Source organism: Cnephaeus nilssonii (genome assembly GCF_951640355.1).
Source record: "Cnephaeus nilssonii genome assembly, chromosome: 21".
NCBI lineage: Eukaryota > Metazoa > Chordata > Mammalia > Chiroptera > Vespertilionidae > Cnephaeus > Cnephaeus nilssonii.
Window position 1 is genome coordinate 7,640,690 of NC_137092.1, and position 24,985 is coordinate 7,665,674.

General features: G+C 38.2%; 2 protein-coding genes across 2 annotated transcripts; one reads left to right on the forward strand and one right to left on the reverse strand.

Annotated features, from left to right (window-relative positions):
* Positions 1 to 51: 51 nt before the first annotated feature.
* On the forward strand, positions 52 to 24,985 carry CAPZA1 (capping actin protein of muscle Z-line subunit alpha 1). The gene is made up of 10 exons (XM_079761248.1): positions 52 to 300; positions 7,157 to 7,220; positions 9,828 to 9,879; positions 14,167 to 14,230; positions 16,438 to 16,644; positions 17,646 to 17,725; positions 18,320 to 18,398; positions 20,198 to 20,269; positions 22,951 to 23,013; positions 23,376 to 24,985. Exons 1-10 carry the CDS (start codon positions 262 to 264, stop codon positions 23,514 to 23,516), a joined length of 861 nt encoding a protein of 286 aa, XP_079617374.1. The 5' UTR covers positions 52 to 261; the 3' UTR covers positions 23,517 to 24,985.
* Positions 3,001 to 5,139, reverse strand: LOC307093707 (large ribosomal subunit protein eL42-like; the record flags this gene model as incomplete). Its single annotated transcript, XM_079762005.1, has 2 exons — positions 3,001 to 3,871; positions 5,115 to 5,139. The coding sequence occupies 2 exons, from the start codon at positions 5,137 to 5,139 to the stop codon at positions 3,516 to 3,518; spliced, it is 381 nt and encodes a 126-aa protein (XP_079618131.1). The 3' UTR covers positions 3,001 to 3,515.

Consider the following 24,985-nt stretch of genomic DNA (forward strand, 5'->3'; position numbering starts at 1 on the left):
CGTCCCTTAGATGAATGGGGAAGTGAATGTAACACAGTGAGGACGGTATGGGACTTAAAAGCCATTTCAGGCAAAGGCGACTTCCCGGCGCGGGCGCTCCGAGCCATTCCCGCCCCTCTCCGGCGCCCGTTAACTGACTGGGCGCCCTCCCGGCCGGCGTTTCCGGGCGGGTCCTTCCGACGGCCCCCGCGGTGATGCCGTCACTCAGCTTCCTTCCCGGCCTGCCTCGCGCCCGGCCGGGCTGGGCCAGAGCAGCCCAAGATGGCCGACTTCGAGGATCGGGTGTCGGATGAGGAGAAGGTAAGGGGCGCGCCTCTCTCTCCCTCTCTCTCACCTCCGCCCGCGCCAGGGACCAGGGGCCCGGCCCGGCCGCCGTGGGGAGCCCGGGAAGGCCCCCGGGAGGACGAAGCCGCTCGGCCCTGCTGGCGTCCGCCTGCCGCGGTCGGGACGCTCTCCTCCTGAGGGTCTTTCCCCCTGGCGCCCCGGTGGCCCCAGTTCCCCATTTCTCAACTCTTTTCCTCCCGGGCCTGAGGCACAGCCCGCTGGCCTTTCCTGCAGGAAAGGAGACTTTCCCTTATGGAGTCGTGGCTATGGACTCTTTTCTCTGTGACTAACAGAGGGGACCCCGATGGTGATGTCGCGACCTATGGAGAAGCAGCTGTCCCGCCTGGTGCTGTTGGGGCTCACCCCGTCCCCGTCCCCGTCCCCCCCACCCATCTTGAACGACGATTGAGGCTAGTTTAGGGCGAGTCACTTCCTGGTCTGGGTGGCCTCTTCACTTCCCTTTCGCCCCTCCTTCCCCTGGAAGTGACTTTGCTGTCACGACTCCTCGACAGAGAGGTCCCTACGTGCGGTCCACCTCGTTTCCCACGTCCTGTGAGCCGGGCTGTTCGCAGTAGTAAATGGGGGAGCCCCAGGACACGGGGTGCAGAATGTGAGCACCCCTCTTCCCGGTAGACACTTCCTTGATTGCATGTGTCTACACTGGGCCCCGCCGAGACTCCATCCCTTGCGACTTACATCCTCTTAACGATAATAATTGAAAAGTGGTTTTCAGTTTCTTGTTAACCGATGACTAATATTCGCCAACGGATTATTATTATTATTATTATTTAACTCCGGGAAGGTTTTCCTAGTATAGACGCATTCGAGTCTGGGCAAAAGCATCGTGCCTCCTTTGATGCCCCCACTGCGGTGTCTGATTATGGTTTAGTTGGTCGGTGTGTAATTTGCCTACTTCTTTCTTCAGAAGTGTCTTAAATACAAGAGCATATTTGCTGTGTTAGGTGGATTAACTTTTTTTTTTTCTTTTTTCTGACCGCTGCGCATCTTTCTTAACAGCTTGTCAGGCTTTTGGGTAACTAGGTGATTTTAGGGCCTGTGGAAAGTAGAATTATTTCATTAGGTGACCAACTTTATATCTTTTTAACAACTTACTTTGTGTATATGTGTTTTTATTTCAGAGAGGAAAGGAGAGGGAGAGAGGGATAGGAACATCAATGATGAGAGAAAAATCATTGATCGGCTGCCTCCTGCACGCCCCTTCAGCCTGCAGTCTCTATCCACTGAGCCAAACGGATAGAGAGGCTAGGGCAGGTGACTGACTCACTTTAGGACAAGAATTATGTCTTTTGTTTCCTATAGTAGCTTACAAAATGTGCATGCTTGAGTGCTTTGTAAGTGTATTTCAGCTCTTTCTCTTTTTTTTTTCCCCAATAGAAAAGATTGGGATGGTGGAGGGGACTATTTATGCTCCAGGAGTCCTCTGTGCAGAATAATTTGATACATTATACCTACACATGGCATGCCATTTTGAAATACTGAGGAATGTGTTAAACACTCACAAGCCATTGAACAGCACTTTAGCATTAAATTTTCTCTTGGAAATTCCCATAAACGTGTAAGTTTGGGGAGGGAGGAAGCATTTTATATGAACTTGTGCTGGAGAGAAAACTATAATAAATGCTTTTTCTAAGGCAGTTATGATTCAGATGAAATTAAATTACAGTGAAAATCATAGGATAACAAAATATTTTTTAGTCCAACTGATGGGTCACTTATTTTAAGCAAAAATATTGTTACAACAAAATATCACTAAGTATTTAAATAACAATAAACTTTGAAGTTTATTGTGCCCAAACAATCCTACATTTACCAGTGCTGTCAGGTTTTTGTCTTTGACACTGAGTTAGAATGCCATTTTAATTAAATTTGGAAAGTATATGTGTATTTCAAAGTGCAAATTAAAATATCTTTGGATATTGTCAGTGTTTAATAACATTCATAGTATTGATTTTATAATAATAGATCTGACCTCAATAATAGATGAGGTTCCTCTCATCTCCCAGCACACCTGATTTGTTGCTTAATTTTAATAATGACATAGTAAGGAAATCAAAATTAGTAAGGTAAATCTGCCAAAAAAGTTGATGGATTTCACGTTCAGTTAACAGTTTTAAATGAACCACATTGTCTTCATTAGTGTGGATAATTAAGAATAACTGCTATAGTAAATGTCTCAATAAATCCATATGATTTGAGATTTCTGATATTTTGTTAGATTCTTATTCACAAACAGAGAAGAAACTGATAGTATTTCTCTGTTGTGGATCTGTAAGTAAAAAGGGAGGGCTTTGGCTTGTAAGATTTCTTCAATTCTCTTCAGCTTCATACCCTACTTGCCCCCTTTTCCGGGCTTCTGCGTCCTTTTAACTGAACTCAAGAATTGAGAAAGTATTTTTCTAACAAGACTTGTTGATATGAATATCTTAGCATTCAGAAACGTAAGTAACTCTTAAATGAGATTCTTATCCTATAAAAATTTCACAACCAGGCACTATTACAAACAAATATTTAAAAAGATTTTTAGCCTTAATTTGTATTGAGTCTTCCTTGAAGGAACTCTGAAGTTTCCATTTTTTCTGTTTTTAACCGAGACCTCAACTGCATTTGATTTGGGCTTTTTTTTTTTTTTTTTTTAAGGGATATTTGTCATGATGCCAGTACAGCTTTTTTATTTTTGTTACATTTCCTGGAAGCAGTGAACTTAGAGGTGAATTTGATGATGATGGTCTCTGATTTCCTTGCAAATATTTCTATAAAAGCTAGTAAGATCAACCATTTTCATAACTAACTGCGGACGTTGTTACCACTTTATAAAGAGGAAGTTGGGTTTTTTAACTTCTGCATTGTTACCTGAAATGGTCATGATGAGCTGCCTAAATAAAACAGGAAGTAGAAAGTGTAATAACTTGTCAAAATAAACGTTTTTAGTCTTCTCCTCCGGTTCAGTTTCTAAGAATGAGCTCTACACTTCCAGTTACTAAGACCCTTCAGTTACTTGGTTCCAAGTGCTTAACAAGACCAAAATGACAAGATACTGTAATTAGGAAACTTGAAATATGAGATGAGCAGTTTGTTTGGGTTCTTTGCATGTCTGTTTCCTTTACTTCATGATTCAGCATTTTTCTTATCCTCGAGATTTTATTGTCACATAATAAAACAAAATAGGAAGTTTAGAACTGGATCAATGGGCTCACTCTCTTATCTCCTCCCAGTTCAAAATGCTTGCATCTCTTAATGGCCAGCATTCTCTTAGATTGGCAGTTGGGCTCAACACATTCAAGCCTCAGCACAATCTTTGTAGTTTTAGCCTTTTTGCGGAAAACCGGCTTAGTCTGCCCATCATAGCCACTCTGCTTCCTGTCACAACGCCACTGTCCCTGCACATTCCGAGGATCATGGCCCTTCTCATGCTGTGTTACTTTGTGGTGTTGGTGCTTGCCACACTTCTTACAGAAAGTCCCGTGGGTTTTAAGAACATTCACCGTGCTTGCTAGAGCACTAAGGGCACAGAAAGCTGATTCAGCATCTTAAAAAACATAAATGCAGAGAGAATTTTAAGGCTGAAAAACAGTGCGATGGGCATATTTTTTCCCTTCAGCCTAACTAGTGGAATATTTGTGTACAACCACAAAAATACCATAACTGAAAAGTGGATCTGTATGCTTTAAGTTTAGACAATGATCCCATCTTTAAGGCACTTTTTGAGGAAAAGTTTATCAAAATTATTTAGGAGAGATGTGGAAAACGTTGTGTATGAATGCCAAAAGGCCCTGAAAACTACTTACACTTTTAAACTGGATTTCCTTGATTTTGATTACCTCCTTGATTTACTAGATGAGTTATTACCCTTATGAAGTAAGCCCTGAAGCTTATTTGCCATGGTCTTTTCTAGCAAGTCATCAATTAGTATTAACACTACCATTCTTTTATCTTCCCTTTTTCCAGTTAGCTCTGCTGAGTAGTATTCATATAATCTGTTATAAAATCCTTGGACAGGAGCATAAATTTTCAGCAAGTACAAAATCAGATACCTAATCTTTGGTTAAGTATAGGTTTATTATAATTTATTCTAAAACATCTAGCTATTTTATTAGGACCAGCCTTAATGCTAAGCAAAGTAGTGTAATATGTCAGAAAATTCAAACCCCCAGGTTTGTCTGTTTCAGAAGCCATGCTTTTTTCACTACACTTTATTCCATGTAACAGTGATTGAAAAGAACAGAATAGAGGCCTTCATTTACTGAATTATAAATGAGATATTGTGATGTAGTGGGAAAGAATGATTCTGAGTGTCAGGAGATTTGGCCTCTCTCTCCCTGCTGTACTTTTAGCCACCAGTGTGATTTTGGAAGAAATCACTAACCTCTATAGGCCTCAGTTTTCCTATAAAATTGGGAGATAAGAGGAATTGGATGAAACCAACCAAAAAGAATTTAATGAACTTTTTCAAACTCTGATTTTTAAAAATATGTTTTAAAATTGAAACATTAAAATGTTGGAAGAATTTCTGTCATTATCTGCATTTGCACATTTGCCCTAGTAACAAAACAGAATTCCTTGGTAACTGAAACCATGTTTTTATCTAATGCCTAGCATAGGACCAGGTAGATAGTGTAGGCACAACCTATTGGTATGAAAGAGACCAATCAGTTACACTTCATTCATTCTAATATTTCCCCAACTTATGCTCCTTCATCTCTCTCTTCCCTCCACCCCCAACTGTTTCTGATAATCTCTAGATATTTCTTATGTTAAGGTTGTGTCCATACTCTGGGTGCCTCTTTCGGTATTCATCGTCCTTGAGCATCTGCTGCCGTTATTCGTGCCCTGCCTTGTCACTGCCGGGAACATTTGACACCCTTCCACCACCACCACCACCCCCAGGAGCATTTTTCCTAGTAAATCCTATAAAGCTGCAAAGCATTATGCATACCAAAATGACTATGTGTATATACTTCTAGACTTGAAAAACCCCAAATAAAAGTATTTCCTTCATCTGCTATAAATCCCCTCCTTTAGAACCCAGAAAAACACGAGGATCAGATATCATTTGCTCTTTCCTCTCTCCAGAGCACAAATCTTAGAGTATAGTTCTCTCATTTTCTTTAAATAAATAAATATCCTTATATGGATCATCTTCTGAAAATAAGCCTGGATAGGGGAAAGTAGTCGTGATACTGAAGACAATGTGACTACTTTGGGATTTCTGAACTAGGTGATAATTTTAATATGCACTTACTGTTATTTTCCCTTCTGCCTGCATCAGAACCTCCCGTCAACCTCAGCATTTCTGTTCATCGCATTATTCTCTTTTAATCACACAAGCTCAGAACATTGGCATTATCTTTTTCACTTAGTCTTTCCTCTCATGTTCAATTAGTATTCCAATCTCGTTCATTCTTTCTTTTATTAGATTCTGTTCCTTCATTTTAAATGAACAGAATGAGTTATAAAAATATTTTAGGTATATAGGAACTATAACCACATGCTTAAAATTAAAATGGTAGAAAAAGGCTTAAGTAAAAAGTCCCCTCCCACCCATTTTCCAGCCATCCAGTTCCCCTGAGAGGCAGCCATTATATCAGTTTCCTTTGTGTCTTACTTTTCAGTTAACAATATGTCTAACCTGTCCACATTCCTACTACTATTGTCTTTATTCACATCATCTGTACACTGTATTGTGTGTTCACCACCCCAAGTCAAGTCTCCTTCCATCATCATTTATTCCCCCTACGCCCTCCTTTACCTCCCTTCCTCCCCCACCAATTACCACACTGTTGTCATTGTCCATGAGTTTTTCCTCTTTTATGGAAAACTTTTTTTTTATCAGTAAAAAAAGTTGCCATTATCTATAATTATTGATGAAGATTGTAATAATGGAGAATATAAGGTGACTAGGACCTGAAGGTTTAAACAAGGATATGATATATTTGCCCGTCCTGTGTTGCTCAGTGGTTTAGTGTTCGATTCCCAGTCAGGGCATATGCCCAAGTTGCGGGCTCGATCCCCATTGTGGGATGTACAGGAGGCAGCCATTAAATGATTGTCATCATTGATGTTTCTATCTCTCTCCCTCTTTTATCAATCAAAAAAAATTATTTAAAAAACTAAACAAAGGATATCTATCTACACTAATAAAAGAGAAAGATGCAAATTGACTATACCTTCGCAATGCCCACCAGCCAATCAGGAGTGAGTATGCAAATTAACCCAACAAAGCTAGGTTAATTTGTATATGCAGGCACTAAGTGGCCGGGGGTGGAATCTTGTGTCGTTGCCATGGCTACAACACTGGTGTTCCGCGCCGCCCTAGCCGCTCTGGGCCTCTGGGCAGCATGGGAAGGTGGAAAGGCGGCTCCGGGGCTGGAGCGGAAAGGCAGTGCCAGCAGCCAGGGGAAGGAAGGCCCATTCTTGCACGAATCTTCATGCATTGGGCCTTTAGTCTATATATATAAAAGGCTAAGTAACCGATTGTGCATATGTCAGATCGACCGACCGACCAGCCAGTACATATGACGTGCACTGGCAATTTAAAAATAAACGTTCACTCGTGCATGCACGATACATATAAAGCTCTTGCTGGTGCCAATTGCATGCATGTTTTAATTTTATAATACTATATTATATATACTATTTTGACATATAATTTTTTGCAGTAATGTAATTACCGCACGAATCTTCTAATTAATTTCCTTTTGATGTGCACGAATCCATGCACCGGGCTACTAGTATTGAAAATGTTATAATCTGCTAATTCCTCTCCTTTTTATCTGTTACTCTTCATAACACTCTGTAAATTTTATTTCTCTAGGTACGCATAGCTGCTAAATTCATCACTCATGCACCCCCAGGGGAATTTAATGAAGTATTCAATGGTGAGTAAAGATTGGTATTTAGTTATTTAAGCCCTCCTTAGTAACATATAAGCACTCATTGAGTACTTGTTATATCTTTTAATCCTTACAACATATTATAGTTATAGCTAAAGAAATCAATATTCAAAGAGGTTAAAATAACATACTCAATGTCACCCAGCTAATAAGTGTCAGAGCATACTGAGGTCTGAGTCAAAAACATGGTATTAACACATAAATTGGGATACCTATTTTATGTGAGAAAAGATTTAAAGTAGTTTAATATCAGTAAATGTAGAAACAATATTAAATTGTTTTCATGGTTTATCTGTCATTATAAATCATCGCTTAAATTTCTTCAGTGCTTTCATTCAGGAAGTGCCATAGTATAGAAGATTTTCTAGCCATTGGGACTAAACGGGCTGCATCTGGGAAGCTTGTTACCCTCTCAAGATTCTCATTCATTAGATCTGGGGTGGAATCTGTCTTATCAAGTTCTCTCAGGTGATTCTGAGTCACAGCCAGTTTGGGGATCACTATTCTAATACATTTACAACCTTCCATATTATTCACTGTCTTTTTTTTTTTTTTTTTAATATGTTTTTATTTATTTTAGAGAGAGGAAGGGAGAGGGAGAACAGAAAGAGAAAAACTTTGAGTGGTTGCCTCCAGTAAGCACCCCAACCAGGAATCAAACCAGAATCTGGGTATGTGCCCTCAACAGGAATGGAATCAGTGATCCTTTGGTGCAAGGAACGATGCTCAACCAACTGAGCCACACCAGCCAGGGCCTAGTCACTGTCTTAACACAGCTTACAGGATGAAAAATGTAGATGAGGCATCTTGAACTTCACAATACAAGCAATCATCATAATCTCATTAACTTATCTTAAGGGGACCCTTAAGTAAAATAATAATCTTTGTGCATCTTGGTTCAGTTTAGCAAACATTTATTTTTAAATTCTAGTTTTACATGAGAAGGTTACCTATTCGAGAGGGATTGTGTGATATTCATCTGTATCTGACCCAGAGCCTTACACATCATAGAACAATCAATAATCTCCATTGATAAAATTAATGATGTAGAGAAAGAGTAACTAGGAGAACATATAAACATTTACTATAAGGAGTAAATAATGCAACAAAAATGAAGACATTCTGTTATAGACTTTGTAGATTTTGAGCACTAACAGCAAAGAGGAACAAATGCAGCCTTTCTAGTCTTCCACATTGATTAAATGTAAATTTTCAACAACTGAGCTTTTAGAAAATTCTCCTTTGAGTTGACTTTATCTGACTGATTAGCTCAGATAAATTCTTAATAATATTAATGGTCTTCATAATTAGACGTTCCTTGTTTTATTTTTGAGAACTGAATGTACAATGCAAGAATACCATGAAAATAATTGATACCAAATTGGTGTGACTCAGTTGGGCATCCTCCAGTGCACCAAGAGGTTGCTGGTTCAATTCCCTGGGTTGTGAGCTCGATCCCCAGTAGGGAGCGTGAAGGAGGTAGCTGATCCATGTTTCCATCTCTTTCCCTCTCCTTCTCCCTCTCTAAAATCAATAAAAACATATTTTACAAAAGAATTGGCAAGCTCCTTGTGACTTGAGGGCTGGTTTTTATTGGCCTGCTACACATCGGCCTCTGCCAATCCTTTCTTTCAGAAGCCCCGAGAGTCAATGGCCTTCAGTTTGTAATTAGTGTTCCCTCTTGGAGTTAATTCTTGGTAGTTTTTAGTAACAAAAGAAAAGTGACTAGACTCTTAGCACAGCTTTTTTTAAAAGATTGTAGGCTCCCACGTGAGATTATTCAAAGAAAGATATGTTCAGCGATTTCACTGCCACTGACTAAATTGTGCTCAGCTTTCTTGGTCTGATGTTACAGATAAATTTGCAATTCTTTTTTTTTAAAATATGTTTTTATTAATTTTAGAGAGGAAGGAAGAGGGAGAGAGAGAGATAAAAACATAAATGATGAGAGAATCACTGGTTGGCTGCCTCCTGCATGCCCCCTACTGGGGATCAGCCCGCAACCTGGGCATGTGCCCTTGGTCTGAATCGAACCTGGAACCCTTCAGTTCCCAGGCCGACACTCTATCCACTGAGCCTAACCAGCTAGGGCAAACTTGCTATTCTTAATCTGATTTTAAAGGATTCTTTAGATACAAAATTAACAGTCCTTACTTTAACCTTCTGTTAACCATGTTTTTCACTTGCTAAGAAATTCTTTGAAAATTTATTGTTGGGTTATTTATTGCACCACAAATAATTGTATGCAAATCTATGAACATTAGCAGCTATTTGTTTGCGTTTTTAGAAATAATATATCCAAAGACTAATCTTTCAAAATCTGATTTTTAAAAAATCAAATTTAGATCCCTGGCCAGGTAGCTCAGTTGGTAAGAGTGTCGTCCCACCAAGGTTGCAGGTTCTATCTCTGGTCAGGGCACATACAAGAAACAACCAATGAATGCATAAATAAGTGGAACAACAAATCAATGTTTCTCTCGCTTTCCCTCTCTCAAATCATAAAATTTTTTAAATCTAATTTAGAAATCTGCTAAACTCTCTCAAGTTTGTCCTATTGAACATGGTAATTTTAACAATTTTTTTCTTCCTCAGATGTTCGGCTACTACTTAATAATGACAATCTCCTCAGGGAAGGGGCAGCACAGTAAGTATCTTTAAAAATCTGTTGACAGTGTTATTCTAATATTGCATCGACTATGTTAATAGTAAACTGACACCCTGAAAACTTAGCTTAAAGTACTTCAAAATGAAGCAATTCATTTTAGCAGTTTTAGTTGTTTTATTCTTGGAGAAAACATGTTCCTCCAAAATGTTTACTTTCTTAAAGCTTATTATATTATTTTGCTTATTATACTATTTTACTTACTAGTTATTTATTTTGGTGTGACTTTCCCCCATTACAGCAGAGTTGAATGTTGGCTCTTGGGTTTTCTTCTATAGTTCTTTTAGCTCCTGTTGAATTTTTAAAAAACAGTTATAGAAAGATTAGGCTGCAATTGGAGAATGAAAATGTTTCTCAAGTTGCCAAAGAATAGCAGATATTCATAAAGTGATTTTATGGTAAAAATTAACCGTAGAGCCCAGACGGTGTGGCTCAGTGGTTGAGTGTCAACCCATGAGCCAGAAGGTTGCGATTCGATTCCTAGTCAGGGCACATGCCCTGGTTGCGGGCTCATTCCCCAGTAGGGGGCATGCAGGAGGCAGCCGATTGATAATTCTCTCTCATCATTGATGTTTCTATCTCTCTCTCTCTCTTCTTCTCTCTGAAATCAATAAAAAATAAGTAAAAGAATTTATCGTAGAATAATAGTACGGTTATTCTACCCAGTCATTGACTTCTTATCACTGTCAGGCTAATCTTTATAAAGAAGCATTTTCATTTTGTCTTTGTTTTTAAAAAGTTACAGTGGTGGCCCTAGCTGGTTTGACTCAGTGGATAGAGCATCAGCCTGGGGACTGAAGGGTCCCAGGTTCAAGTCCGGTCAAGGGTGCATGCCCTGGTTGCAGGCTGGACCTCCAGAAGGGGGTGTGCAGGAAGCATCCGATCAATGAGTTTCTCTCATCATTGATGTTTCTATCTCTCTCTCCCTCTCCCTTCCTCTCTGAAATCAATAAAAAAATATATATTTTTTGAATGTTACAGTGGTGTAGGTTTGCTTGTTTTGTTTTTGTTGTGTCTTCAGATTTAATCACTGTCTAGCTTTCAAGGCCCCTGGTTATCTGGCTTTATCACTACTCTCCTTTACTCTTCAGTATAGTTTTATTTCAGTTACTCTATCCCGCTGACCCAGAGTTTCTTTGTAAAGAGGAAAACGTAGTTGGATAATGTCTGGGAAAGGGTGAGGTGGGGAGATGGGATAAGGACTTTGATGCAGAACATCAAATAATTATGAATGCATTTGGTATGAAACATAATTGGTGTAGATGTTAACTGTAGAAAGCTGTTAAGCTGCTGCCTGGGAAACAGTCATCTTCTGCCCTGACCATACTGCTTTTTGGAACTCATTTTGGGACCAGATTCTACAAACCTAAAATTTGCACACCATCACTATAATAATCATCATGAAAGGTATCCTAATTACACATTGATTTAGGCACACACTAAAGAGACATTCTGATTTCCCTTAGGTGCATAGATTCTGCCATAGAAAAAAACATTAATGGTTGGCTAGTTCAACCCGTTTACCCTTTGCCCTGTCATTGAAAAAAATCTCACCTATGTTTTGTCAACACTTGGTTATTCCATCTGAATGCTTCTAATAATGAATTCGCTATTTCACAAGGCAAGTTCTTCAATTTTCCTGCCTTATTGGTCTTAGTTTTATCTTTGAGAGCTACCCAAAATTAAATCTTCTCTGTACTTGTTAAGGGGGGTTGGGAGTGGGATGTCAAGATCCAAGAGTGAGTACATCCTAAGCCTGTCGTCCATTTCCAATTAGGAGTGACAGTGGAATTTGGTGTGTAGTTCAGATGCTTCAATAGTTCTAATTACACTGACAAAGCTTTGTATTTATTAATATTCTGGTTCTTATGGACTCTAGATTCTTGGAAAACCTCTTGCTAAAGGAGAATGTCCTATGCTCAAATATTTGATTTTCCATAAAAATGAAGAGTTCAGTTTTATTTCCAATAATAAGGTACTTTGGTCCATTGGTCCTAGTCCTCGTAGGTAGCACTCAGTAAATGTTGTTCCAGTAATTATCATCCTCATCATTGCCTTCTGTGTAAAATGAAGAAGGCCTAAACAACCTAGGAGTTATCCTCTTTCCTGGATTTCCACCAGAATCATTCTCTGGTCATTCGAACACTTCTGCTCTAAGTAGGGTTTTGTAGACCAGTTAAAGAGGAGGTTTTTATTCTGAGAGAGGGAGGAAATTAATTTGTTTTAAGCAGAGAATAACATGATGAGACTTATATTTTAGGATAATCACTGGCTGCTATGCAGGGGTCCGCAAAGATTGAAGTAAAATAAGTGCTTAGAAGACCGAGTGGTTCAGAGATAAATGGTGGTGGTTTGGACTAGAGAAGCAATTTTTAACCAGTGTGCCGCAAGAATTTTTGAAACATTCAACATGTGACCATTTATTAGGGGACACTGACTTCTTTTCCCTTAGATTGTCAAATTTTAATAAATGACAGCAGCCTACACAACAATAGCTGTTTGGTGTGAATGCCCTGTCTTGAAACATAAATATATAGGTCATATAATATAGTTGCATTTTATTGGTCACCTTGCATAATAAGGTTGTATCTGATTAGTTAATTCTTGGTACCAGAAATCCTTATATACAAATATAGGCACCTAATTTTTTTAAAGTAACTTTGGAGCAGAAAAGGTAGGTAATTATTAGTGTGTGTGTGTGTGTGTGTGTGTGTGTGTGTGTGTGTGTGTGTAAATCAAAATTATACTTAAGAGTGACAGTGGTAGAATTGGTGGGAAGGAGTAAGACTCTTAATATGTATTCAAGGTAGAACTACAAGATTTACTGATGGATTGGATGTAAAGTGTGAGAGAAAGAAGAATCAAGGATGACCTCATGGTAGCAAATTTTAGTGTTGATATTTGTAATCTATAGTCTAGGACATATCCTAGAATGAAGTACTTATTTATTCCCTATTCTTAAGCTTTTTTAAAAAAATAATAAATATGAACACTTAATTTATATTCCATTCTAAAGAGCAAGTATATTTAGGACTTATTTTGCTACATGGAGATGTGGTATTATAAGGAAACGATTCATTGAAAGACATAACAATAACTTAAGCTGAGAAGATTGATGATTAGCCTTACGTATTTGAAATTCAAATATTTGTTACTTTGGTTTCTCTTGAAAAGTCTAGGAAAGGTTCTATGCTTTGCTTAAAAGGAGTGGTCTAGCAGATGTTTTAGCGGGTTAAAATTGGGCTGGAGAGATGTTTAATTCTTCTCTTGGCAAGTGAATTGTGTGAGAGGACTGATACTGCATAAGCATATAAGTGTATTATGCTTTCTTATACTGAAGCTTATTTCCATCTTCCTTTTGCCTTATCTTTTACTTTAGCTTATTTTGTAAGATGTACTAGGAAGCAATTGAAAATGCATATTTAAGCAAAAGAAGAAAAAAGATGAAAACATGAATAATAAAAAATACGAATAATAAAAAAAGAAAAGGCAGAGTTTCATAAATCTAGCATACCCCCCCCCTTTTTTTTTTAATAACCTCTACTCTGCCTTAGGTTCTCCTCTGAGACTTGACTGATGCTCAACTCTCACCTCACTCTCCCCATGTCAGATACATTCCAGTACATTTGCTTTTTGGTATTTTTTATTTAAAAAAATATTTTTATTGATTTTTAGAGGAAGAGAAGGGGGAGAGAGAAAACCATCTGTGTAAAAGTGGAACATCCATCATCTGCCTTATGCACGCCCTCTGTTGGGGATTGAGCCTGAAACCTGGGCATGTACCCTGACAGAATCAAACCGGCCACCTTTTGATGCACAGGAGGATCCCCAACTAACTGAACCACACTGGCCAGGGTGCCTTCCAGTACCTTTAATTATGGTCTCTCCTACCTCAGAGCCCAGAATAAAGAACGCAAGATTTCCAAAATAGTGCCTCCATTGAAGATTCTTTTTGAAAGCTCCTATCTAAATGATTAAACTGTTGGTATTTCACTATAATCAGATAGCTTAAAACTTAGGAACCGTCCAAATGTGAGCTGTGTTGGAGTTTAGGAGTGGAGAGGAAAAGGGAATTTCAGAACTTAGTGCACTTCTGAGATGCTGTGGAGAGGAGTTCCTGCAGAAAGCTGGAAGACATTATGGTATCACCAGTTGCCTAGAGATAAAGGGAAAAAGACCGGGGAGTGTTTCACCTCCTCTTTTACTATTATGTGAAGTACGTGTTGTGTTTATATATAATTCTTTATTTTTTTCACTTTTGAAAAACAGTGCATTTGCCCAGTATAACATGGATCAGTTCACGCCTGTAAAGATAGAAGGATATGAAGATCAGGTAAAAATTATTTCTATTTCATAGGCTATGCCTGAAAGATAATAGAAATCCTATAAACCAAAGTAGATATAAAAATGGCTAACTTTGTCAACATTTCCATATAAGAAATAATCAACTTAAAAATGTAGTCAAAAGGAGATCAGATTCTTAGCCATAACAGCAACAGCAAAAAAAAGATATTACTTGGACAATGAAAGAAAGATGTATGGTTTATTAGATATCATCACTGCATGTAACAAAGAATCAACCACAGTGGGTCAACTAAATGGAGATCTTATTTTTGTTATGTAGGAGTCCAGAGGAATATTTAGGGCTGATATGGCAGCCCTGTGATGTCATCAGAAACCCAAATTGCTTCTAGTTCTATTCTGCCATTCTTAGATATGGTTTTCATTATGCTCTCAAGATAGCTGCTCCGTTTCTGGGCGGTGAATCTGTGTTCGAGGAAGGAAAGGGAGGTAGGTTTGAAAGGTGCTATTGGTCATTCCAGAAGCCCCTTCCACTGGCAAGTTTTTGCCAGAATGCATATCATTCCTAGCTGGGAATTGTCATTTTTTAATTGAACACATTACCTTCTTGAAAACCTTTGAGGCTCTGTTAAGGAAAAAGGAGAAAGTGGGTATTAGGAAACTAGCAAGAGTCTGCCACACAGTTCATCTATACTCACGCATTTTGATCAGAAAAATAAATGGAAAACTGAATAGATCTAAGTGTCATATTTCATGATAAGAACTATAAATAATATGGAAAGCTTATCAGCGTAAGAAATATCCTCCTATATAATAAAAGGCTAATATGCAAATTGACCGAACGGTGGAATGACTGGTCACTATGACACCCACTGACCACCAGGGGACAGATGCTCAATGCAGGAGTTGCCCCCTGGTTGTCAGTGTGCCAGAAGCCGGGCTTACGGCTGGCAAGCGCAACAGCAGTGGTGGGAACCTCTCCTGCCTCCACGGCAGCGTTAAGGATGTCCAACTGACAGCTTAGGCCCACTCCCCCCTAAGCCGTCAGTCGGACATCCCCCAAGGGTTCCCAAACTGCGAGAGGGCGCAGGCCTCGCAGTCCTGGCTGAGGGAACCCCCCTGAGTGCACGAATGTCATGCACCGGGCCTCTAATAAATGATATGGGAACATTTGTTTTTCAAATAGATTTTATACAATTCTTGTGAAAATTATTGACCATACAGCAATATTCTGATCAAGAACAACAGTGAGGGAGACTACTAGCAAACATAAAGACAAGCAATGGTTGGAGAAACCTTAAACCTAAGTATCATAAACAGAAGGAAAAGGAAACAGTTCTTAAATGTATAAGATTAATCTAACTTTGACTTGCAGTGCCAGCTATATATCTAGATTATTTCTTGGGTTTAAAGTTTACCTGTTGTTGTTTTTTTGAAACAAAAAAAAATGTAATGGCAAGCCCATCCCTCTGGGTGTCTCTTAGTGTTCCATGCCAGAGCAAACTGACCTTGAATCATTGCCTGGCCTCTGCTCCTGGGCTGTAGTAGGAAATGGAAAGTGAATCATAACTTGAGTAATAATGAAACATTAGAAAAATTTGTAAAAGAAAGTGGCTTCTGCGTAATAAAAAAGTTTTACAAATAAGATTTTAAAAGGAGGAAATATGCACCTGAAATACATAAAGAAAAAACAATAAAGAAAAAAAAGGCATAATATGCTAATTAGACCGGACAGCCAATCGACCTTTCGAACATTCTTCTGGACAACCTAACGCACGAAGGCAGGGCTGCAAGGGCCAAGGCAAGCTGCCGCAGCTGCGAGGGCTGAGCTCCTTGCATGAGTTTCGTGCATCGGGCCTCTAGTAATAGATACCTAAGGATGATGTCAAGAGTTCATTGAATAAATAAGGAACAGACATGAACCAACTGCACCCAGTAGGGAAATATAAAGCAAACTTGGAAAAGTGTTAGATTGCCTAGTAATAGTAATTAAAGAAGTGCAGATTAAAATTTTAATGTGATTATATTTACCTTTTATTTACAAAAGTTGCAACATTAAGAAGAAGCTTTATGAGGGTTAGACTAAAGAATAAAATTACTTGATGGAAATATTGGTAAGGAAGAAATCTGACTAAATGAAAAGTTAACTGTCTTCAGAATTTTTATTTGCTTTGTAAAATGTGTCAACAATTGTCTTTTTTACAAAAGTTACTCATGTTTTTAATTATTCTTTGGAAGGTCTTAATTACAGAACACGGTGACTTGGGTAACAGCAGATTTTTAGATCCCAGAAACAAAATTTCCTTTAAGTTTGATCACTTACGGAAAGAAGCAAGTGACCCCCAGCCAGAGGAAGTAGATGGAGGTCTGAAGTCTTGGAGAGAATCCTGTGACAGTGCTTTAAGAGCCTATGTGAAAGACCATTATTCCAGTGGCTTCTGTACTGTTAAGTATCTGCCAGTTTCATTATTAGAGAGTGTTTTATTGCTTTCATTTACCCATTCTTTGAGGGCTTTGGCCAGCCAAACATCACTTCTTTTTTCTTAGTTACAGTCTCCTGCATTTTATTCCCTGAATAATGTTTGAAAGGGGTATGAATAGAAAATTTTATATGGAAAATTATTTTCTTAAATCCCAATGCATACAAATTTTAAATCTCAGTCAATGTATCCTATTTCACATTTCGTCAGAAATTATCTTACTCCCACCAAGAAAAAAACAGGCCCTAGCTGGTTTGGCTCAGTGGATAAGAGTGTCGGCCTGCAAACTAAAGGGTCCCGGGTTGCAGGCTTGATCCCCAGTAGGGGGCATGCATGATGCAGCTAATCAGTGATTCTCTCTAATCAGTGATTCTATCTCTCTCTCTCCTCTCTTCCTCTCTGAAATCAATAAAAAAAATTTTTTTAAGTCATCAAAGGTCTTTAGCTTAAACGTGATTCTAACTACAAGCTAGACATCTTCCATGTAAATTTCCCAATTTGTTAATGGTACCACCCATCTTTCTAGTTGCCCAAGCATGCAAGTACTTTCTTGCTTTTGCCCTTCAGTTGCAGTATATTGCCAGACTTTTGAATGTGCTTCTGCATCCTGCTGTTTATTGATACTACCCTAATTTACTGCCTAGATTAATTCCATGGCCTCCTGATTAATATTGGTTATTCAGTTCTGGAGGCGATGTAACAAACAAAGATATATCAAACCCCTAGTTTCTCACCTGATTGTTTACTCATCTTTTATTCCCAGTCTCTACTTGTGAGAACATCATCTGTCTTATAAGGTCCAGCCTAACTGGCACCTCCCATGAATTCTTTTGAATTTTCAGCTCGTCCTCTCTGATTCTTTATCTCCCCAAAAGATTTAGCGATTTAGCACACTGCTTTTATACAGTATTTGTTGTTTAAATTAAATGTGTTTTCAGAGTCTAACTTTTTTTTTTTTAACAATAGGTTTATGCTAAAACTATAGATGGGCAACAGACCATTATTGCGTGTATTGAAAGCCACCAGTTTCAGCCTAAAAATTTCTGGTAAGAAAGTAGTGTTCTATTTGTATCTCATTTATATTGGAAAGGAACCAAACCAGATTAATAAAGTGCCCAGTTAAAAGTCTGAGTTTACCCTGACTGGGTAGCTCAGTTGGTTGAGCGTTGTCCCAACATGCTAAGGTTTCGGGTTCGATCCCTGGTCAGGGCACATATAAGAATCAACCAGTGAATGCATAAGTTAAACAACAAATCGATGTTTCCCTTTCTTTCTCTCTCTCTCTCTCTCTAAAAAAAACGACAATAAAGAAAAAAATAATAAAGAGTCTGAGTTTTACTTGGATTTGGTTAACAATACTTTGGTTAATTGCATAGCTCAGCAGCTCATCCATCTGTTTGTGGAAGAGGCTCTCATGAACAGAATAGCATGGTTTTTTACTCCAATATAAAAAAATGAAAGTCAAAATAACTTGGAAAAGGCTTATGATTAGGCCACTAGTATACAAACATTTCATTTGTTAAACTAGAAATGATTTGTTTCCTTTTTCCTCTTACCCAAATTATTTGCCTCAGTGAGAAATCACCTTTTACTTACGCTTATTGCTAATTCTATAGTGATGTGTGTGTGTTTTTTAATAGGAATGGTCGTTGGAGATCAGAATGGAAGTTCACCATCACGCCACCTACAGCCCAGGTGGTTGGAGTACTTAAGATTCAGGTGAGATTCCCAACATGTTAATAGGCCACATATTAAAGCGTCACATCTTCCACAGAAACATTCAAGTTGGAATTTGTTCTGTTATGAAAAATAAGAAACAACTATATGTAGATGCAAGGGGAGACCAATGGTAGTGAATAGAAATAGAGGCTTCCTTCCTAGGGAAGTAAACAGAGAGAGCTATTCTAGCTTGATAAAGGACAGTCATGTGGAGTGAACTGCTTGCTTGTTATTTTCCTCTTTCAAAGATAATCTGAGGCCTTCCCAGAAATTATCAAAAAACAGTTCTAGGAAATAGAAAAATAAGTAATTATTAAGAAATGACTATATAGCAGCTACTGTAATTTACGGTCTTTCATGTATATTGTCTCATTTAAGTATTTACATATACATATATAAAACTTAGCTCTTCGGTTTGAGGAAAGCTACATGAATGGGTTATTTTGTCTTGTTTATTTTACAATAGTGACAAGATTTTAAAGTCAAGTAAATAAAAGGAATTTTTATAAAGATTGCATGAGAAAATATAAGGAATAAGTAAAATGTATTGCATAATGCCTAACACATAGTAATGACTTAATAAATAATCGCTAAGGTACTGCAGGTTATTGCTCCTTTCTTCTCCTTTTCTGCTTTATCTCTGAAAACATTTCCTTTTATTCAATTATCTCCTGATAGTGTGGACTAGATAAAGGAAACAGACATTACCTGGACTATTGTTCTGGCATTATGCCCCCAATTTTAGTTCCCTTCCCATTATTTTGTTCATAACACAAGTATAATCTTTCTAAAACATTCCCTTTCCCTGGGTCCCCATCACTCATAATAGGAGGAAGTCTGAATTCTTAACATGGTTTCTAAGGCGGTTTGCTCTTCACAGCCTATCTCCAGCTTACTTCATAGCAGTGTCTCACAATGCCACATTCCCCTCCTCCACATATCCTTATCTGCAGTCATTTCTTTGTTCTTCCCTCAACGAAACCAGTTGTGCTCCATTCTCTTGTACTTTTTTATCCCCTTGCTAGATACCCTTCTCTACCTTGTCCACTTAGGTGACAACTCCTGTTTCCAAGACCCTGTGCAAATGCACTTAACAAAAGGAAATTCTCATCTTATTCTGTATGACCAGTTTATAGCCATGTTAAGATGACTGAACCTATCTTGTAAGTTGCCAAGATTTCCTGAGCCTTATGTCATTGATTGATTAGTCTGTCTCTTGTGTATTCCTCTTTTTTTGCTAATTGTTTTCATAATTATAGCACCCACTTACCTTATATCCTTACAACTGCTTTTGTCTTACTTTTTTGTAGCCTAATTTACCAATATTTGTTTTTCAATCCAGTCTTTACCCCTCAAACTTTTCCTGCACTTGATCAAATCTGCTTATCAATATTGATGATACTGTATATAGAAAGATGTGTAAGGAATTAGAATCCATTAAAATTCCTTGGTTTTCACAGAGAAAAACTAATGTTTAATGATTTTATTTTAAACTGTTAAGCGTGGAATCATTTAAGTTCTTTGCATCACAATACCTAGTGTGGTGCCTGAAGTGCAATAAGACATAATAAATGTTTGTTGAACTTAATAATCAGTTTTCCCTGCAAAGGAAAGAGAGAATTCTTAAATTTGAGTGTTCTGTGCATCCTAACCGCCATAGTAAATTACCATTGGTAATAGTAACTATTCATTCAGAATTGGTAAAGATTGGAAATGGCTTAAGACATGGATATGTGCCCTAAGCAACAGGTTTCTATATGAACTACATATAAACTTGCTCACAACATTGTTTCACACAGGTACACTATTACGAAGATGGCAATGTTCAGTTGGTTAGTCATAAAGATGTACAGGATTCAGTAACTGTTTCGGTGAGTGTGAAGTATTTAATGTCTGTCTCATTTGTGTCTTGTTTCTCTTTTAAAAATTAGTTTTGATCCTGAGGGCTGATTCTGCTGTTAGAAATTCAGTTTGTTTTCAGTGCTTTGATTTTGGCAGCTTATAAGAGTATATAACCAACCAACTATATTAGTTCAAAGACTTTGACTCAGAAGAGTGAAGAGTGGCCTTAGAGAATTCAGACTTCCGTCTTTCTCTTTCTCAGTTGTGAGATTTGCTCAAGGACAGCAGTATCTTCAGTCAGTAACAACCAGGAGGAAAAAAAAGATTGCCAAACTAAATCCTATCGGGCTGCATTCATATCTTTAGAGAAATAACATTTTTAGGAATATTCCATCAAAAAGTATTTTGTGTTCTGTACCTGGAAAGAAGGGATATAATTTTTCTTGTATTCTCGCTACTTCTTTATATTCCTAAAACTTACTGAGCACTCTCATGTAGCTTTTGTTTATGTATTTTATATCTGTCAATATTTACCTTATTAGAAATAAAAAACTGTATGGTGCCAGATGAGAACTAGATTTATTGGGATGATCACTTTGTAAGGCATGTAAATGTCCAATCACTATGTTGTGCACCTGAAACTAATATAATATTGTGTCAACGGTAATTGAAAATATTTTTAAAGAAAAAAATTCCAGCCGAAACCGGTTTGGCTCAGTGGATAGAGCGTCGGTCTGCGGACTGAAAGGTCCCAGGTTCGATTCCGGTCAAGGGCATGTGCATTGGTTGCGGGCACATCCCCATTAGGGGGTGTGCAGGAGGCAGCTGGTCGATGTTTCTCTCTCATCGATGTTTCTAGCTCTCTATCCCTCTCCCTTCCTCTCTGTAAAAAATCAATAAAATATATTTTTAAAAAAAATTCCAAATGTAAAAATAATTAAAACTGACAAATACTAAATTTTTATTAATTAAAAATTGCAATAACAAGCCTATTAGTTTTTAACCTAAATAACATTTTCATGGAAAACAACTATGTTTTTCAAACCAAAAATAATTAATGAAAAGAATGGCATTGATTTACATTTTCACAAATCGTGCAATGTCTGGCTTACTAAAAGAACTAAATCCTCATGTGCTTCACACAAGCCATTGGCCTCAGAGTGATCACATCATCACACACATAGCTTCTAGGAAACTATACTGTATATACATGAGAGTAAGAGTAAAAAAGGCAAGTAGCTTTCTCTTAGTATTATTATAAAACTAGAGGCCCAGTGCACGAAATTATTATAAAACTCGAGGCCCAGTTTACTCCCTCCCTTCCCCCAGCCGACTGCCTCCCGCCACTGGTCGCCCTGCGATCAGATCAGATTGACAGGGCATCGGCCCCCCCACCTCCCACACACACACACACACCCGCCCCCGCTCGGCTCTCTCAGCACCTGGGAGCCCAGTGGCAGCAGGACAATTGAATCGGCGGCGGGGCCGCCCTGTGACCAGTGACTTGCACCAGCCTTGGCCTGGTGTTGCCCACTCACCTACTCCACCATCCCTCCTGGTCGAGGGGACAATTTGCATATTAGGCTTTTATTATATAGGATTGAAAATAGTTTTGACTAGCCCTAACAGGTTTGGCTCAGTGGATATAGAGCATTGGCCTGTGGACTGAAGGGTCCCAGGTTCAATTCCGTTCAAGGGCATGTACCTTGGTTGCGGGCATATCCCAAGTAGGGGGTGTGCAGGAGGCAGCTGATCGATGTTTCTAACTCTATCCCTCTCCCTTCCTCTCTGTAAAAAGTCAATAAAATATATATTTTTTTAAAAAAAGAAAAGAAAATAGTTTTGACTATTTGAAAGAATCTTGGGACTGCTGCTCTGCATTAAATCTTACCCTCCTGCCTTTAATTCTGTTGTACTTAATGGTGAAACGAAGAGAGAGATTCGGTTCATTTTGTACCTGCATCATGTAAAGCAAAATGTGATTGGTTGGGTTAGCATCATAAATAGTAAATAAAGGAATATATGAGCTAAACATATATGACCGATATATCTGAGGGCATTGTTAATATCATCTTAAAGCAGAAATATTTTCAAGGCATAAAAATCTAACGACATCACCCTAACCGGTTTGTTTGGCTCAGTAGATAGAGAGTTGGCCCTTGACTTGAAAGGTCTCAGGTTTGATTCCAGTCAAGGGCACATACCTAGGTTGCAGACTTGAGCCCCAACCCCAGTCGGGGCGCATGCAGGAGGCAACCAATTGATGTGTCCCTCACACCGATGTTTCTCTCTCTCTCCGCCCTCCCCCTACTCTCTCTAAAAATCAGTGGAAAAATTATCCTTGGGTGAGGATTAACAAAAACAAAAAAAATGAAGACATCATGATGGTGCCTATGGGCATACTGTGATAGATTGGAAAGAGCATGGCCGTTTTGGGGCAAAGACCTGGATTCAAATCCCATCATTACCATTCAAAAGCTGTATGATTTTGGTCAAGTCGCTTAAGAGGATTCTGTTTTCTGCAAAATGGAAATGATAACAGATCTTCACAGGGTTGTTGAAGAGAATCAAAGAAGATAATGTTCATGGGAACAGTTGATAAACTATAAATTGTGCAAATGTTAGTTAAGATAGACTTCTCACTATCTTTCTATTCACTGCTTTCACATTTTTAAAAATTCATATTTTTCTTTCCTCCTCCCTTCACTAGAATGAAGCACAAACTGCCAAGGAGTTTATTAAAATCATAGAACATGCAGAAAATGAGTATCAGGTAAGAAGATTTAGAACTAACTTTTCTAGACCTACTACCTTCTTATTTTGCTGTTAACATTTTGTTAGACTTCTCTTTGTCCTTGTAACATAAAAATGTGTTGTTCGGTGTTATAAGTGTGGAGAATTTGCAGACCTTGCAACTTGGCATTGTGCTTACAATCAGGTTTTGATATGGAAAGGGACTGTAGCCGTAGTTTAATAAATAATACAGGTGGGCTTCTTAACCCACTTCAGAGATTGGGGAGGAGTTCAGTAGAAATAGTATGCCCTGTCTGTTCTTCCTATGGGACTCAAGCATGTCCTTGACCTCATTTACTTTACTTTCTGTTCAAGTAACTTATCTTTAATTATCCATTGCAGACAGCAATTAGTGAAAACTATCAAACAATGTCAGACACCACATTCAAGGCCTTGCGCCGGCAGCTTCCAGTTACTCGCACCAAAATCGACTGGAACAAGATACTCAGCTACAAGATTGGCAAAGAAATGCAGAATGCTTAAAGGCTGAATGTAAGATTCTTCAGTACATGGAAAGAAAGGTTTCAGTGTATGGTCATATGATAAATAAGTGATTTATAAACAAGAGTGATATTTTGCTAGGGCTTTCAAAGTTAACAGGTTTTCTAGCCTCATGGAATACTGTTGAACCTATAGCATTGTCTTGATACTTTTATGTTCTCTGACTTGTAATTTTCTGTTTTCACTATATCTACTTGTAAATTTTTTTTTTTTTTAATTCTGCCACATTTAATGATGGAAAGAAAGATCTATCCTGGAGTCATTTTACTGTTTAGAAGATTTTCCTAGCCATAAAGCCCTGTTTCTGGTATAGACAGGTAATATGTTCACTGCTTTTCTACCCCTGTCCTTCAAAGCACACCTGGTATTTCCATGGATCATCAACAGCTAAAGAGGCTGTGCTACCAACTGTAGCCGAATGGAAGATACATCCATCCTCTCCCTCAGCTGCCTTGATCATCTCTTAGAGCATTGCATAACTGCAGTTTTCAAAAGTTTGGATTGGGGCTTTTCAGGTCCTTTTGTTGGGCACAGGAAGTTTTCTGGAAATTCCATTATAGCCAGCTTCTCTGGGGAAGTTGTTTTTAAATCCAAAGACTTGAACCACATTCCCTGCACATGAACGTGTTTGCTTTTTTCCCTTCCTTATTGTCTCCTTCCCGTCTAGTACCTTTGTAGTTGTAGACATCTGCATTTTTAGCAGAGTTTTTACCCATTATTGTTTTTTTAATATTCCAGAACTGCTGACATACGAGGGATGTAGTAGAGTATCAGAGTTGAAAAATGAAGATGAAGAAATAATAGGTATCTGTGCTTTAATACATGTGGCAGGATTGTACTATAAGCAAACAAATCAAACAGCTATGTAAATCACAAACAAAACCTAAAAATGAACCAAAGTGAAAAGGATAACTTCCAGGCAGTATCTTTCTATTGTAACCTGTTATTTAAGGGAATACTAGTGATTTGTTCTAAATAGGATGTAAAACTTGTTCTAAATTACTTTTCTTCAGTCCTGCCTGCCAAGAACTTAAATGTAACTGTGATATAGCAACCCTTCCAGGTTTATTGGCAGGTACATGTGTGATCTCAGAATACACAGGTGACATAGATATGAGATGACAACTGAAATGGTGGATTCATTTACATTGTTTACACTTCTATGACCAGGCCTTAAGGGAAGGTCAGTTTTTTAAAAACCAAGTAGTGTCTTCCTACCTATCTGCATATACATGTCAAAAAAGAAGGTTGTTTGTGCTTCAGCTTTGTTTTTGCTCAGTAATACAGTCAAGCAAGAGTTTGTTTCCAAGTGACCTATTGAGCTGTGTAAGCTTATTTGTTTATTTCAAATAAAATATATTTGTATTATTTGTCATTCATACTATCCATCCATACCACACTATCCTCTGTATCAGGTAGTCCAATAGAAATATACCTGTTTTGTTCTTAAA

Bases quoted from the DNA above. Each gene is read 5' to 3' on its own strand.
- CAPZA1 (XM_079761248.1), top strand. From the start codon at position 262: ATGGCCGACTTCGAGGATCGGGTGTCGGATGAGGAGAAG. The intron at 9,880-14,166 runs GTAAGTATCTTT...TTTGAAAAACAG, and splicing joins CTCAGGGAAGGGGCAGCACA to TGCATTTGCCCAGTATAACA. The intron at 16,645-17,645 runs GTTAAGTATCTG...TTTTAACAATAG, and splicing joins ATTCCAGTGGCTTCTGTACT to GTTTATGCTAAAACTATAGA.